This window comes from Chaetura pelagica, unplaced genomic scaffold (genome assembly GCF_000747805.2).
Source record: "Chaetura pelagica isolate M959 unplaced genomic scaffold, ChaPel_1.0 scaffold264, whole genome shotgun sequence".
NCBI lineage: Eukaryota > Metazoa > Chordata > Aves > Apodiformes > Apodidae > Chaetura > Chaetura pelagica.
The window spans coordinates 2,288,814-2,305,989 of record NW_009953064.1 but is presented as its reverse complement, the minus strand read 5'-3'; the positions used below and the strand labels follow the sequence as shown (position 1 = coordinate 2,305,989).

General features: G+C 40.0%; 1 protein-coding gene across 1 annotated transcript in view; it reads left to right on the top strand.

The window, feature by feature from the left end:
- LOC104387967 (glypican-5-like) overlaps positions 1-11,454 on the top strand; it is a 234,484-nt gene extending 223,030 nt beyond the window's left edge. The window contains exon 7 of the mRNA XM_009996768.1: positions 11,252-11,454. Coding sequence (XP_009995070.1) covers positions 11,252-11,454 — 203 coding nt within the window. The remainder of the gene's footprint in view (positions 1-11,251) is intronic.
- The last annotated feature ends 5,722 nt before the right edge of the window (positions 11,455-17,176 follow it).

The following is a 17,176-nucleotide window of genomic DNA, read 5'->3' as shown; positions in this document are numbered from 1 at the left end:
CTGCTGAATGTGATAAGGGTTCATCAGTTTCACTGCATGCTACTAATAAGATAATGCTTTTAGGCTGTTTGGTATTTTCACATGAAACATGTTCTTCTTGCTGCAGATATTCAGTAGAGTGATGGCTCTAATCATCCTCTCTGTCAATAACTGTCAGCTGTGATAGAGCTGGGGTTCTGGTTGGCTGGATAAACCCAGCAATGTGAAATAGAGGATATGCATGCTGAATAGTTTCCAGACTTGAACAGGAGAAAACACTAATTTAAACTCCCCATACCAGAGCTGAAGCAAGCCTAATGCTGTGATGTTTCTTTTGCTGCTCTTGATATTAAGTCTGAAATTATTAATCCAGGATTAAATTATTATTCTAGGTACAGTTTCTTTTTATTTCAGTTTTGAAATGAAATGCTGGAAAGATCCAATAAGCAAATGTTTTCTACTGATTGATCTAAGGACCAGAACTCTTCTTTGGTATTATAACTAATAATTTTTGTTATCTAAATTAAAAGACATTAGATGATGCATGGATTGAAGTAATTTCAATGTTTACTCTGTGATTAAACAGAATTAAGCATCAATTATTACTAGAACCTCTTAAAAAGATTCTTAGTATAAGGTCCTATCTGTGCTCAAGAAATGACAGAAATACAAGAAACATTTTAAATCCTCACTGCTACCAGTGGGATCTGGTGACTTCAAAATCTTGCAGCAGGAATCATGTCAGCCCAGGTTTCTTAAAGAGCAATGGGAATAACTGGAAGCATTTGACTGGCTTTTACAGATTGAGGAATTATGAGAGCAGCATATGCAGGGTGAAAAGAACTTTTCAGACATCTTTTAGAGATTATTGTGACTGTTTTTCAGTGTCTGTCATGCTGGAAGTTGATGCTTCTTTGTGGTTATTACATTCAGGGTTTTAGTTGGGCTGCTTGAAGTATGTGTGTTGAATATAACCTGCCTTACAGAGGCAACTGTGATCTCAGCTCTGCTCACAGTCACAGAGCTCTTTGGTGGGAGGGAGGCTCTTCAGGGGTTTATTTTACCCCACCCACTTCTTACAGATGCAACACCTGCCTATGCTAAAATGTTGGAGTATGGCTTCCAAAGCAGAGAGCAGTCATCCTTCCTGCCCCTCACTAGCATCTCCTTGTGGAGACATGAAGAGACCTCACTCAGTGGCGTGGAGCAGCTTTTTGCTGACATGTTGTTACTTAATTTGAGTAGTTTCTGCCAGTTTGTTCTCAGGGTAGACCCCTAGGTAGTTAGAGCATGTAGCAACGTTGCAGAGCCTGCTTCAGTCTATGAGACACTTGTCTCTGCAAACCTTTTCTGCCTGGATAAGGCATGAGAGACCTGGGATCACACACCCCTTCTAAGTTACCCCCAGGGAGGATTTGGACCTAGATATCATCTCTAATTGGTGCAGATTTTAACTGCTGCCTCTGTTGGCAGATGCCTGTCTGCTCTCTTACCCTCGGGTGTGATCTTGGAAGGCGATGTAGACGAGGGCTGGCAGAGGAGAGGAGCCCTGCAGGCCATCAACCACCTCCATTGCAAGGTCCCAAGGGCCATGGAGCTCACAGCTCCCGGGGCTTTGTGTGCACGGTCAGCTGCAGAAATGTAAATGGTGTAGGGCTTTTGAAGATGGAAACTCAAGGATCTATTTAATTGTTATGCCTTTAAGGCTGAGCTAGACAACAGCTGAATGGGAGCTTTGAGAATCTCAGTGGTGCAAAAATTCTCAACTCCAGCAGCTAACTCATCACAAACTTTCTCGTGAATTGGTGTTGCCAGCACACAGGTTGTAGCATAATAAACCTTGACCTTCCTCTCAAGCTATGCCATTTTCTTCTTATGGCATGGAGAAACTGTAAATGGTGCTTATATGTGACCTGTGAGTTTTTCTTCAGCTGAGAGATGCTGTTTTTCATTTCTAGGCCTCAGGGCTCAGAGACATATGCCTGACTTGAAGCACATGGGTAATAATATTTATTTTGGTTGTACAATCTCTCTTTAAAGTGAAGTGGATGATGTTCAGATCCTTCCTGTAAATTGAACTTACATCGCTGCTAGCGACAGATCTCATCTAGTCTTTTTGCAAAATGGAGCTTTGTTCTGAGTTGCAGCGTTAAATTAAAATCCTGGTTACAAATGTCAATTGCAAATACAATTAGCAGTTTATGAAAAGGCTGGGTATTTATAACATGTACATTTTCCAGTAAGAAAAGGTGCAGTTTCCCCTTAAGGGAACGAGTGCCAACAACACACACTTTTTCTTCTCGAGAAATTAAGGAGTGTCTGGGGGAGAGGAGCTGGGATGGATTTAACTGTTTTTGTACTCCCTTCCAAAATAAGTTTATAGTTTCCCCATATACAATTTAATTAAGTCTTCGATTTGACCTTTGTATTGAGCAATAAAAGTTAACTGGGAAAGATGTGGGTAGAATGAGAGCACAAACAAAGCATGCCCCATGTCAGCCGGTGTGAGAACTGTTTCTGTAACCAAAACTAATGAGATCATCAGGACAAAAGCAACAGCCAAAGCATTTTCAATTATTACTAATATTTTTCTTCCTAGAGCCAGTTTATATTTTTCTTAATTACAGCTTTGAGCTGTGGTGTGATATTTAGCAGATGCCTTCGGCACTTGGCATGCTGATCACTTGCACACTCCAGACTGGCAGGGGCACCTAATCTTTGAAGTCTAGAGCACACATTCATCTTTAACCATAAAGGTCAACCCTGCATTCCTCGCATCCCCCCAAACTCCCATTAAGTTTAATAGGAGTTCTGAGCATGTGAGGCATGCGGTATCAGGATCGCTCTCAGTCTTCTGGATATTACCAGTGAGGCATGTACAGAATTTCTAAACTTAACTAATTAATTGCACCACACAGCAATGGCAGAAGGTTGTCACAGAGCTTTTTAGTTGTTTCTTTCATTACAAGGAAGTTACAATGAAAGTTCAACGCATTTACTGCAAACATCATGTTTTACAGATACTTCCATGCTGTGTTTCAGGATATCATGTCAGCTGTGCTGCAGTATATATGAAGTATCTGGCAAACTAAATAAGCTTTAACATGCAACCACAAACATGTGTCCAAGACTAGACTAAAAACAGATGTTTCCAGGAAATGTAAAAGATGTTTGGCATGTTTTAAGCTTACACTTTCAGCTTCTCTACATTTAAGTCCTGTATCAATATAAGTGAAATGACAAAACCTTTTCTTGAAAATGACTGACTGATTAATGGAATTGCTGCTGAATAACACAAGGTTTGTTAGGCTGGGTTATTTCTTCCCAAGGAAAAGATAGATTGTTCTATGTTGACATTTACCACGCACGAGCTGAGGCAGTTCTACATGTGAGTTTACTTTTTAGCTCTCAGAACTAATACAATTTTCTCGTGGTTCCTGAAAATTATGCAGAGTTGGCTATGGCAGCTGTATATCAAAAGCCAAATAAATACAGTGACAGGTCTCCTTACAGCAGTATCACTGAGATAATGTCCTATTCTCTCTCTCTATGTATATACTGCATTCAAATGTATATAGACAAAAGATTGCATGAGAATGGGGGAAGTTGTTGCCATGTTATGTAAGTGTAGCTTCCAGGTACCTGACATCTCACATTGTCTCACAGTCGTTCCTGAATTTTCTTGATTGCATTTTTTTCTTTGTTGCATTTGACTTTTTTTCTAACCGTAGTTCCCAAAAGTTCCAGCTAGTGTTATTTCTTGAGGAGAGTGGGTTTGGTTCTTCTCAGCCTGAAGAGTTTACATTCAGAATGTGCAAAATGTGTTGGAAATAAAGTAGCTGGCCTACAGGGAGAAATGATCTCCCGAAGATCACAGTGTTTAATGCAGAATTAAAAACTGGACATACATAAACCTAATCCCAGTGCCAACTTCTCTTCAGTTATGTACTCATTAAAAAGAGAAATGGCACCAAAATGGAACACATCAGCTAACCCTTGTAATCTTATCCCATGGGTCTTCTGGAGAGGCTGGCCTGAACCTAATGCAAGTTGGTAGTTAGGAGAGTGACCTGTTTGGTTGTAGCTCCTGTAGTTCTTCCTTTTTCAGGTTAACGGTTTTTTCCTTCTTAGGTGCAGCTTCTGAGAAGGTGTGGGGGGAAAGGCTTATATGGACACCGTATTCGCAGGCAGAAAGAGAAAGGGGTAGAAGAGTACCTACATGGGATGCTGCAGAGCTGTTAATGATTCCCTTCTGGCTCCAAGAGGAATATATTACACCTGCCTTTTACTGGCTCACATATAGCAGACAATAACAGACTCCAGAATTTGGAGAATTGCATCATGAGTTTATCACACTTCAGGAGTTCTCACGTTCCCATTTCCACAGCATCTCTGTTTCCATTTGTCTGCTGCAGCTGTAACTGGAAATAATTAGTGCAGGCTTTAATGTCAGGATAATAGACTGTTTGGAAATTCTTGGTATATTTTATAGTGACAGCATTGTTTTGCAATTTCAGAGCTCTGTCTTCTGAATATGTAGAAGTAATTTCAGCCTTTGCTACTGGAGGTGATAAAAAGCTAATAATAATACTGCAGCATCTACTGTAATTTAAGAGCCTGTTCCACCAAGTTGCACCTAGCTTAAATTTTCTTATGAAGCTGTCAGCCAAAACCAAGCCTGTGATCAAAGTGAAATTTATCAAGGAACTGAGCTACAAAGTGGAGAGTGAATGCAGGTACTGACCAGTTCGCTTTAGACCTGTATTAGGAGTATCATTACAGCCATGATGAGACATTCAAGACCAAGGCATTAATTTGCTGTTGTAGATGCTGACATTCTGTCTTTTCAAAGTGCAGTGGTTGCATGACAGTCTATGAAGAAATGGACAGATTTTACTTCATATAATTAATGTGGGAAAGCAGAAATAAACAATTTCCTTTCCCCTCCCCAGCCCCTCTCCCCAAATAGCTGGGTTGAAAGTTCTCCCAAGCAGCTCATGTTCTAAAGCTGATGGAAACTTGAAAAATCTCTGCTTTGTTGTGGCCATGGTGGATTGATGAGCATGGATTCTGTGCTGACAGTGACCCACTCCATGAGAAACTGGGCTGCTGTAATTACTAACATTTACAGGATTAGTCTGGCCGATTTCTCTGCTTTGTTTTTATTTAGAATTCCCTCACAGAGGTTGTACATTGGCCTGAAGGTGCTAGAGCAGCCTAACAAAAGGCTTCCTGAAAACTAACCCAGCTTCCACCAACATGACATCAGTCCATTCAACTGCCCTTCCCTTTCTGCCTTTTTCCTTTGCTCCAGAAATACTTTCTTTTCCTCTGTCAGTATGAGCAGCATTTAACCTTCAGCCCAGTGGAGACAGTGTTGAGCATGATTCAGAAAAGAGATGAGGAGGGATTCAGTGGCATTGGCAAATCTTTGCAGAGGGAGAGTCCCTGTCACTCTGATTATTTGCAATCACGGAGAAGGGACTGAGCTCAAGTTACATCATGAGAAGAACAAAAATGTAAAGGGGATTGTTACATAGATTAACTTGTTCATCCCTTGGCAGGAAAACAGGAAAACTCAACAAGCAGTTAGACCTTGCTGGTGCTGTTCATTAGAGAGCAATAGCATGCAAGTACACCAGGAAATATTTACACCTTTGATAATCCCTACCAGTAGCAAACTGCAAATCATTGAGGTACGAGAGGGGGAATTAACAGCTAGGGTGCCAACATAGCTTGAACTTGTGTCAGATAACCTGGTAATAACCTGAAAAAAAATCACACTTTTGTTTTCCTGTGTCATAACTGGCTAAGATTGAGGTGCCCTTTTCTGGTCATGAGCCAACTATGTGTACTTGCAGCCCAGAAGGCCAACCATATCCTGGGCTACCATCAAAAGAAGTGTGACCAACAGGTCAAGGGAGGTGATTCTCTCCCTCTGCTCCTGATGAAACCCTTTCTGCATTGCTGTGTCCAGTTCTAGAGTCTCTAGCACAGAAAAGGCATGGAGCTGCTAAAGCAAGCCCAAAGAAGGTCCACAAAAATGATCAGAGGGTTGGAGCACCTCTGCTCCGGAGACAGGCTGACAGAGCTGTCCAACCTGAGGAAAAGAGGGTTCCAGGGACCTGCTGCTTACTGCAGCTTTCAATACTTAAAGGTGACCTATAAGAAAGATGGAGATAGACATTAGTAGGGCCTGTAGGAATAGGACAAGGGGTAATGATTTTGAACTAAAAGAGGGTAGATCTAGACTTGATAAAAGGAAGACATTTTTTACAATGAAGGTGGCACAGGTTGCCCAGAGAGGTGGTAGATGCCCCATCCCTGGAAGCATTCAAGGTCAGGTTGGATGGGGCTTTGAGCAACCTGATCTAGTTGAAGATGTCCCTGCTCACTGCAGAGGAGTTGGACTAGATGACCTTCAACTGTCCCTGCCAACCCAAACCATTCAATGATTCTATGATTTAATGTGTGACTCACCAAAAGTGTTTGAAAGGCATGCTCAGCCTTCACAATAGAGGAGGTTTCCTGATCCTGTATTAGGTGACAGTGACGATTTGGCTCTTCCTTTTATTCTAGCTGCTCCCTCTGAGGAATAGTATTGATCCATATAATTATTTATGAGAAGTTCAGTGCCATCTGAGCTGCACACGCGTTGCTGCCTGGCAATCTGCGGTCAGATCTCTGAGGTGAAGATAATCCTAAATGCTCTAAACATTGAGGTCAAGTAATTTTCATTACATGCTTTGTTTATGTTGTCACGATGTGAATTTAACAGCAGTTAACACTGATAAAAGTTCAGCTGAGGAAGTGGACTCAATCCCCTAGACTAACTGAGCTGTTCTCTGCACTCACAGTAATCATGGGGCCTAGAGGGACTCTGAGCCATCTTCACTGACCCCGACAGACCTCGTCCTCGGCAAGAGTCCCAGAAGGCTGTTCACAAAGGCTGCTTTGGCAGTCAGCTGCCTTCACTAAGTACTCCTTTTGGCAGGGTTTGAGTATTCACGCTGGGAGCCTGGATAAGGGACAGTAGCTACTACAGTGGCTGTATCACCATCATGACACAGGAATAAATAAACAGTGCAAAATAATATTCATACAACAGCGTCCAAAAGGCCATCACTTCTGTTAGCCTGAGGTTAGCTGAAGCCTTCAAAGTTTTTAACCACTCCATTTCTGGGAAAGAGAGAGATACTGATGATGGGAATAAAGTTTCTAGCAGTGGAGAAAGCTTGCAAGTGTGAACCCTAAAGCCTTTAAAACACAGGAAATAGGAGAACAGACAAAAGTTGTGGGGTTCAGTTGATTTTAGCAAGTCACAGTCTAGGGGCTTGATTCTTGGGTATTGAACATCTGGGGTTAGCTTTGTTGAGACTGGAGTTTCATTTCTGTGCTAGTCTTCACACTGACACTTTTTTTTTTTTTGCATACTTTCTGGTTTTTTGCCTTTTGAATGTCAGGAGTAGGTTTAACACAACCATCTCTGACTCTGAGAAAAAGATTTAAAAGGAAAAACTCATTTAAGTTGGAGTCTCTCAGCCAAAACCCGGCAATGAGTAAGCAACAGGAACTCTGAGGAATCTGGAATAAAACACAAAATCTTTCCACTGCCAAAATTTGTGCCTTTAGAAACTAAATATAGAATTTAAAAAGATCTTGAATGGAATTAGGTCTAAGGCTGGTTTTATTTATTTTTAAGAAAACAGAGTATTTTAACTAAAATGCCAGTTTTGCACAATTGAATCCCAAATTAGAAATGGCCATGAACAGCATCATGAGATACTCTGCTGTAAAGACAGAGAAAATTCAGAATGTAGTCTTTGTGTGGAAAGCATAAAGGCAGAATTTTCTAATGTATTATTTAACGCTTGTTATGTAGTGCATTAAGCAGTCACTGAGAGGAAGGCTTTTAAAAACCAACAGCCTCTCTGATAGCATTAAATCTTACCTTAGTTTTTTTTGTTAAGTCAATATCCAGAAAATAAACAAATTAATATATTTCAGTCTGCCCGATTTATAGAGGCCAATCAAGTTACAATGCTGGACATGGCCAACTGAAAGAGGGGAATAGATTTACCTGAGTGAGGTCTTAATTTAATCAGCTGGCCCCAGAGAACTGAAGTCAGCAGGCTGGGATGATAAAAGAGGCAGCAGAGAAATACTGCCCTTACCGCAGTCGAGAAGGAGAATGACAGTGATGGAAAGGAGTCTAGGCAGTATCAGAACACACCTATTTCCATGATTTATTCTTAATTTAATGACAGTCTGAAGGTTGTCCACTTTTCTTTAAGTGTCCTCAGAATACTGATATTTTCTAAACATTTAGAGCATGATATTTCTCTCCCTCCTTTATGTTAGCTCCATTGCAAGCAGGAATTGAAGAGGAGCTTTGTCTGTATTTTGCCATAATGAATTTTCAGTGCAGACTACCCTTTTGCCACTGTATGCCTTGCCAACCAGTGTCCCTTCTCTAGAATCACCCTTGACTCGGGTCTAAGAATCACAGGTTCTTCAGGGATTCATGTTGATATTTTGATTAAAATGAAGGAATTGATTGCATTTCTTTTACAGCTTATACTGGCAAAAGAACAATGTATGCTTTCCCAGTGCAATAGCTCATTTTTATTATCACGTTTATTGATGGTTCTTAAGAACTACTGACATGCAGACAATGATCTCAGATTGCATTTATATTTCTGGAATACTTTCCGTCTTTCCAGCTTCTGCCAGGAACCTGCTTCTGTGATTCAGAGTTTTTATTTTAAGATTAGTCTGTTATTTAATCTGCATTACAAACCTGTGCCTTTTGCTTTCTTGTCTGTGTGGAGTGCATTCATTAGTGTCACAAATTCTTTAATCTTGGTCCCTGAACAGTTGTTATTTATAATTTTTTTTCAGGTAGGAATTTGTTTTTTGCCAGGGTTTGCCATTGGGAATGCTTTTGCAGATTGACTCTGTAAAATCATCATCCCATCATCAGATTAAATAGTGTTGTGGATTTTTTTTCCCTCCCACAATGCCAATAAGAGGGTTCAAAGGCAATACGATCTCAGTAACACTTGAAAATAGCTTGGGAATATCATAACTGAAGAACCTTATAATTAATTTCCGTGTTTTAAAAATCCCTATTTTTGCAGCAAAGGACTACTACTAATTTCTTATTAATCTAGTCATTTACATAAAATATGCCCCAAAGTACCCCAAAATGCATCTAGATGGGGGGAAAAAAAAAATCCCCAGTGATACTGTCTGTACTTTAAAAAGAAAAATGAAAGAGGCATTTGAGGCACCTCTGTATTCAAAACCCGCCTGGACAAGTTCCTGTGTGATGTACTCTAAGTGACCCTGCTCTGGCGGGGGGGTTGGACTAGATGATCTTTTGAGGTCCCTTCCAACCCCTAGGATTCTGTGATTCTGTGATTTCCTTGTGTCAGCAATCTTTCTTGCCAGGTTCTCTGGACATGTGAAGAGTTGCATGTCACTGTAAAGTTAAAGCTGGGAAGCTGGCTGTTACCTTAAGTCAATGTTTTCTCCACTATCCTCCTGCAGCAGCTTGGCAACTTGATGGTTGTTTCACTGGGGCATGTTAGAAAAACACTCAATTCTAACATTATGTTTTAAAGCATGAGCCAGTTCGCATCCCGGGTGAAACTGAAAGTGCTTTTTGTGACAGAAAACCAGGTTCTCAGACCAGTCACTACACTGCAGAATTACTCTTATTATTCTGTAATTCTATAATTATTCTACAACCTGTTATTCTGTCCAGACTGTGGCTACAAGTAGAGCAGGGCAGTCAGAGAAGACTTATTTTGAGAGAGTGTAGGGATGCAACAAGGAAAGCCAAGACCTCCTTAGAATTAAACCTGGCAAGGGAGGTCAAGGACAGCAAGAAAGGCTTCTTTAAGTACATTGGAGGCAAAAGACTAGAGGAAATGTGGGCCCATTGCTGAATGAAGTGGATGCCCTGGTGATGGAGATACAGAGAAGGAAGAGGTACTGAATGCCTTCTTGCCTCGGTCTGTACTGCTAAGGCCAGCCCTCAGGAGTCCCAGACCTTGGAGACCACAGAGGAGGTCAGGTGAAAGGAAGACTTTGCCTTAGTTGAAGCAGATTGGGTTAGAGACCAAATAAGTAAACTGCACATGCACAAATTCGTGGGCCCCAATGGGATGCACCCATGAGAGCTGAGGAAGCTGTCAGAATTCATTGCTAGAAGTCATTGCCATCATCTTTGACAAGTCCTGGAGAACAGGAGAGGTGCCTGAGGACTGGAGGAAAGCCAATGTCACTCCAGACTTCAAAAAGAACAAAATAGAGGACCCAGGTAACTATGGACCAGTCAGCCTCACCTCCATCCCATGAAAGGTGATAGAACAGCTTGTACTTGGTGCCATCCCAAAGCATATTGAGAAAAAGAGGGTCATCAGGAGTAGTCAATACGGATTCACCAAGGGGAGGTCATGCTTGACCAATCTGACAGCCTTCCATGATGGCGTAACTGGATGGATAGATGAGGGGACAGTGGTGGATGTTACCTACCTTGACTTCAGCAAGGCTTTCAACACCGTCTCCCGCAGCATCCTCACAGCCAAGCTCAGGAAGTGTGGATTGGATGATAGGGCAGTAAGGTGGATTGGGAATTGGCTCAAGGACAGAGCTGAGAGAGTTGTGGTAAGTGGAGCAGAGTCTAGTTGGAGACCTGTGTCTAGTGGGGTCCCACTAGGGGTCGGTACTGGGTCCAGCCCTGTAATCAACTCGAGTATCTAAAGAGGAATGTAAGGAGGATGGGTCTAGTCTCTTTTCAGCATTGTCCAGTGATAGAACAAGGGGCAACAGGCACAAGCTGGAGCACAGCAGGTTCAAAAAACATAAGGATAAATTTATTTACTGTGAGAGTAAAAGAGCAGCGGGACAGGTTGACCAGAGAGGTTGTGAACTCTCCTTCTCTGGAAACATTAAAAACCCATCTGAACATGTTCCCATGGGATCTACTGTAGGTGATCCTGCTCTGGCAGGGGGTTGGACTAGATGATCTACAGAGTCTCCTTCCAACCCTGACAACTTTATGACTTGTTGAGCAAACGGTGGGTGCTAAGGACCCAGTGGCCATACTGGGCCCGACTAAAACATTACTACAGGTGCCCCCCTTCTCTCTCCATACATAGATCAGTTATTCTGACTAGTGTACAACATGTTCCTGTAACAGACAGAATTTAAAGCCAATATTTAAAAGATCTGTGATTAATCTTGTTTACTTTCCTGTTTTCAGATATATTCAAGGACAAGAAAACTCATCCAGAAAACAGAAATGAACCAAAACCAACTGTGAAAAAGATTGACACTGCAACCACCACAAGCACTGTCAAGTCATCCTCTAAACACAGTGTAACTGGAAATGGGAGGAATCCTGCCCCAAGTTCCTGGCTTCTCATTGCAACAGCACTGGCGGTTCTGTGGCATTGGCCACTGTAGCTGCCTTGCCTTGCAGCCACTGTGCCAGCATTGCTGTCATTTGTACCTACAGCCTTACCCACCCCAAAACAAATGTACTTGGCTCTCTAGTTTATGTGATATGTTAAAATAAATATTAAACAATATGCCAGAGTTAGCAGATACCAAGTGTCATCACTTGCAGTATCCGAAGATAGACTTTGACAAAGCCCACCCAAGATAAAGAGGGAATGATGACAAGGTTCTGAATAGCTTAAGTTATGGGGTAGAAGTAATTGAAAACACAGAAATTGTATTTGTGTGTGCTATTGTTTTTCTTTATTTCATTCACTGGAATCCGACTGGCTGGTTTTGTTTGTTTAATTTTTCTGATAAATTATATGAATGGCCAGTCTGCAAATGCAAGCCAATACATACTTTATTTTTCTAGTGAACAGCTAACCATGTCTACAGTTGTAAACCATGTTAAAGTGAAGTACTCTCTACCAGCTTGATGAAATTCCTAAGTGGTCAAGAAGATCAAAGCATGTTTGAAACTTCTTTTCACTCTTGCTGTTTTTAGATTGTAGGAAGCAACATAAAAGCATATGGTGTGTCTAATATATCAGTATAGTTGCCTTAACTATGGAAAAAATTAGAAACACTTTGTTTTTCTGAGGGATATAGATAGTGAGTTTCCCTGCCCCACAAAATGCCATTACCAGATGCTTAAGCATATGCTCAAGGCTTATTGGATGAATGTCCAGCAACAGGAAACATAAACATAATAATGTTTTAGCCAGTTGAATGCAGCTCTGTACAGAGAAAAAAAGATAATTCTGTTCAAAGTTACTTTGCGCGTCTGATGTTAAAGAGAAACTGACTTAAATATTCCACAAAGGTCCCAGAGATCTTAATTATAGTGAACTGCCATTAGACACTAACTGGATCTTGTGCATTGTCTGTTTCTGAAATCAACTGTTTCATAAACTGTGTATTATTTAATTACACTTAATGTTAAAATTTTTGTATCATGGTAGATGTAAATGTAATGCAGTCTGAAATTTGGAACATTCTCTGTTATGCATCATCTTGATTGCTACCCTAGAAAATGTCAAAATGTGCTTTATATTTTGATGCTATTTCTTTTTTAATGTGTTTTAACTTTTTGGGTGAAAAAGTGCTATAATAACTTCTAGTGGGTTAAGAGTTAATGAGCATTTTCCAAAACTGTTTACAGTGCCATTGAATACATATATACAAACACAACTGTATGAACACAGTGATTAATATGATAAATATATTATATATTAGAATTGTTATATTTACTACTTTTCATAACTATTACAACAGTTTCATGGTCATTTTCATTATTATGTACAGTTTTATAAGATTTAATGTAAAACACTTACCTTTTTGTAAAACATCTCTTTGATACTTAGGAGTTACACAGCCACTGATATAACTCCAAAGAAAAATCCTGTATCTTACTGAACAACTAAGGCATTTTATCAGCAACTTTGATTATAAAAGACAGCCTGACTCAGAGAAAGCACGGTGTGCCAGTGTTACTACTGGATGTCATTATACAGAAAGTGGCAGTGATACAGAACAAGCATACACTGGTATGTTTTCAGATAGTATTAGTGAATATGTCTAATTAAGCTTGCAGAGGTGGGGCTTGAATTTTTGTTTTAATTTGGGGTTTTAGATTATATTTACAGGCACGAAGATATAATCAGAACCATTGACACACCCAGCTGTAAAGGAGGAGTCTCTAAAGTGGCAATATAAGTTCTCTGAAAGATGAATCGATTTGATTGTTGAAGTGAGGAGATAAAGTGGAAAATATACTACCATGAAGTATTTTATATTTGAATTCTGATTTTTCAAAATTATAGTAATACCACTAAGGAATACTTTTCAATCTTATCAGTGAAAATCAGCTTTCCCAAAAGTATAAAAAGGGATGTTCTCCAGGGCTTGGAAGCAGCACCAGTCTATTGAATCTGAATTAGAAATGGCAAGTCTTGTATCCATTTGCACTGCCCTTTACAAATAGTGCACTTCTACCTGAGGAGATCTGCAAGTTATGTCATTCATACAGTGAAAGGGCACTAATTCATTTCAGTATTAAGGGATCAGTTGTGATGGCTGCTGTTAAGACAGGAAATGTACATCAGGTGCTAATACTTCCACCAGCTCCTCAGGTAATACCAGTCACTGTGGCTTCACTGAAGCAATTCGTATTTGTTGCTTGTGAACCTGACCCCTAATATAGCATTCTCACACTTGTGATACTCAGTCATCATTTAGGCAAACACATCCACGTTTGCACAGTTAAGTCTTTTTCAGAATTCCTATGGATAGAGCCAAGGTCTCAGGGCTAGGCTCTGACACTGCCAGATTTCAGTTTTGCAGCTTGGAATATTCATTTGTTCTCACCTGCAGAGAGGGAACTTGAATATCCAGACTTACGTGGTTTCTTGAGGTCTTAGGTTTTGTGCTTGTTTAGCTTGGAACAGTGATCCTGCTAGCCTAGTATTCAGCTGTAGGAAAGGAAATTGCAGAAGTCCTGCAGTAGGCATGTATGGAAAAGCTCACCCAGGGGATTTTTTCATGTTGCTAAGTATCATTATCTTGCTAAACAAAAATCTCTGAAAAATTGCGTGTTTGAATTTTGGGTTTGGTCAACAAATATTGGTATGGTGTAGCATTCATTTCTCAGGCTAAACAAGATAGCTTTTAAAATTTCTGTAAAAAAGCTAGAACAAGTTCAAACTGGGGTGAGGTACAGTCAAGTAATTTCATTTGATTCAATCAGTATTTGAATAGACAAAAATTTCTACAGAATGAGGGAAGAAACTGCAGAGGACTCCACACCTATTAATACATTTCATGCTAATATATTTTTCCACTGTGAGAGTATAACTGGTCAAACCAGCATGAAATATGTTCATAATGTGCATCAGAAATGGTGCAGCTCTAAAGGGAAGTGCAGGATGTTTTACTGATGGCTTAGGATTTTTTTTTTTCCTCAGGATCAATTGTATTTACATATTTTAAAAAGTATTTTCCATCAAACTACGAATCTGTATAAGCAAAGGCAAAAACAAATGGCTGTGTCAGATAAAAGCAGTATGTCTTTTCAGATGAAAATCTTACTTTGTTATCCAGGACACTGTAATTACAATGTAATTACAAAGGTCTAAATTCAGAATACTTTTGAACTTGTCTATGCAATAATCTCAGTGTAAAATAAGGCACCAGTCTAAGAGCATTGCTGTACCTTTGCCTAACAGTGATGGATTCTGTTTAGCCACTGCTTTTTGAGTGTTTATTGTTTTGCTAAGACTTTTCTTTTAATGCTTTGCTCTGCCAGCATTTGTGAATGCTTGTTGGAAAGTAACTGCTGTTGTGTGTTTGTGAGTAAAATCAATCTAATTTTCTCTTGATAGTAATGCAGGCTTCTTACCAAGTAAGGCAAAATGGCCATGGGTATACAATCCATTCTTAGTGTTTCACTGCTCTTTGGGCTCCCTCTTACACCAGGTTCATGTGTCACTAGTCCCCTTCCTCATGGAGGCATGTAGACAAAAGCAGGTGTGGCTGCAGTGTGCCAGTGCTTGGCAACCTCCAGCTGCCTTTCCTGACCCAGGTGCTCCCAGCTCATTTTCACAGCTTTTACACCTCTCCAAGTAAGCGCATGGAGACTGGCCAGGCGAAGAGCAGCAGAGAATCTGGCCTGCATTTTTAGGCAACTTTACAAAAACCTGCTATGAATTGCACTTTCTTTGTAATGTAGATGTTGTACAGAATCTGGCCTCTCATTTGCAACCTTGCACTTTATTCTGGCTTGTGTATTGCCAGGGTTAAGCCCTGTCTTCCAGTGTCCCAGGTCATTGCATAAGGAGCTGTGATTCTCATCTCTCAGTGATGAACCTTTCAAGGTACAAATATCTGTCTGAGCTTGATAAGGGCAACACAAATAACGATGTCCAGCTGCATTGATTTCTTAGGCTCTGTGCATGGGTATCTGGCTATAAGATTCACATCTCTTTGATCTTTCAGATCAGATCTTTATTTAACGTATCTCTACTTCCACCAAGACTGGAAAGTGTATCAGAATTTTGACCCTCTAATCCAGTATTGGTCTTCTCAATATTGTCCAAATGGACAGACTTCATAATAATGTTAGATGAGCCTTTTTGCCTAATTTACTGAGCCATTCTTTGGTAGTGTTACACATGATTAGGTTTAAGGGAGATCTGTTCATGTCATAGGAGCAGAAACACATTAAAGCAACACAATAAGTAAGGGAGAAATCCAGAAACTCTCTATCTTACTGAACTAGACTCTTCACATTAAACAGATTTTAAGATTTAGCTGAAAATACTTTCAAAATTTCGTATCTAGCATGATGGCAAGGGAATGTCAGCCTTGTATCCAAAGTCCATAGTCTAGACATTTTTTAAGTGAGAGTTAATTGATATACATGCTTTCCCCGTGTCTCTTTTTAGGTCTGTAGAAATAGGAGAGACATTCCCTAAAATGTATCCTGCACATTGAGCATCACAGCATCATTAAGTGCTTAATGTTACAACCAGCCAAAAGCACAGGAGAGTAATTTTCATTTACAGCATTCAATGCTTCTTCTAAGGACACTCGGCATGTGTGTTAATGAAAAGTGAAAGGTGTTGCAGTTAGTGTCATTATTATAGCTGTGGCATGTCAAAAAGAACATGATAATGTTTTCTTCCCATAGCCTCAGAAGTCCAGAATTATTCCTAATACTGAATTCTCTTCTGGTTTCTACTGTCACTCTCTAAAGAAATACATTTGAATTTTATTAAATATTAAGCCACTAAAAAATAAATACTGGTCAAGAGATTGTAATAAATAGATTGTAAACTCAGAATAGTATCCCACATTTAAAACAGAGAATATTCCTAGGTAAGAAATCCCTCCTGGACCAGAACAATTTTTCAAGGCCCTCTCCCTTCTCCAGATTCATCACCATCCCCTTCCACCTCTGTACAGCACAATATGAAGACAGACAATATGAAGAGGCTGGTGCACTGAATTCAGGGAAGTGAATTGAAACTGTTGCTGCGTAGTCAAATCTCCAGGTATCTTACTTAAAGTGGGCCTCCTTTTGCTGGTTCTGAGGTAGGCATTCAGACTGCATTTGCAGTTGCTTACATTCTTTTTCAGTAAATAGCCACTGTTGCTGCAGCTTTTAGAGAAGGCTGCTGGACACAGACAGTGAAGCAGTGTTTTTTGTGTTGCTCCCATGTCATTGAGATCAGATTCAGTCCTTAAAATAGACTGGTTTAGACAGTCAGGCTAATATCAACATTGCAGTGGTTTCCCTCCATGATAATAATATAATCCCCTTTCAAGAGAAGGGCTCACAAAAGAGAGGCCACTGTTGGTTTCATGAGGTGCATAAAGTACCTCATTAAATAGCCAGTAAAAATGATGGGGTGGTTGTTGTTTTTTTTTTATTTCTGTGCAGAAAGCATTAATACTACCTTGCAAAATTGCACAGTTTGCACTTAATCATTTCAATTAATCTTTAGTAAATTACCCAGTACTTTGTAATTATAATATTTGCAGCTAATTTAGTGCCATCCTAAAAATCATTCAATGCATAATATAAGCAATTAACATTTATTCAGGTTTTTTTCTGTTGCAGGGAGATATATAAATTATCCTCAGTGGCCTTTCTGTACACCTAATTAGCACCTGTTTGAATTATTCT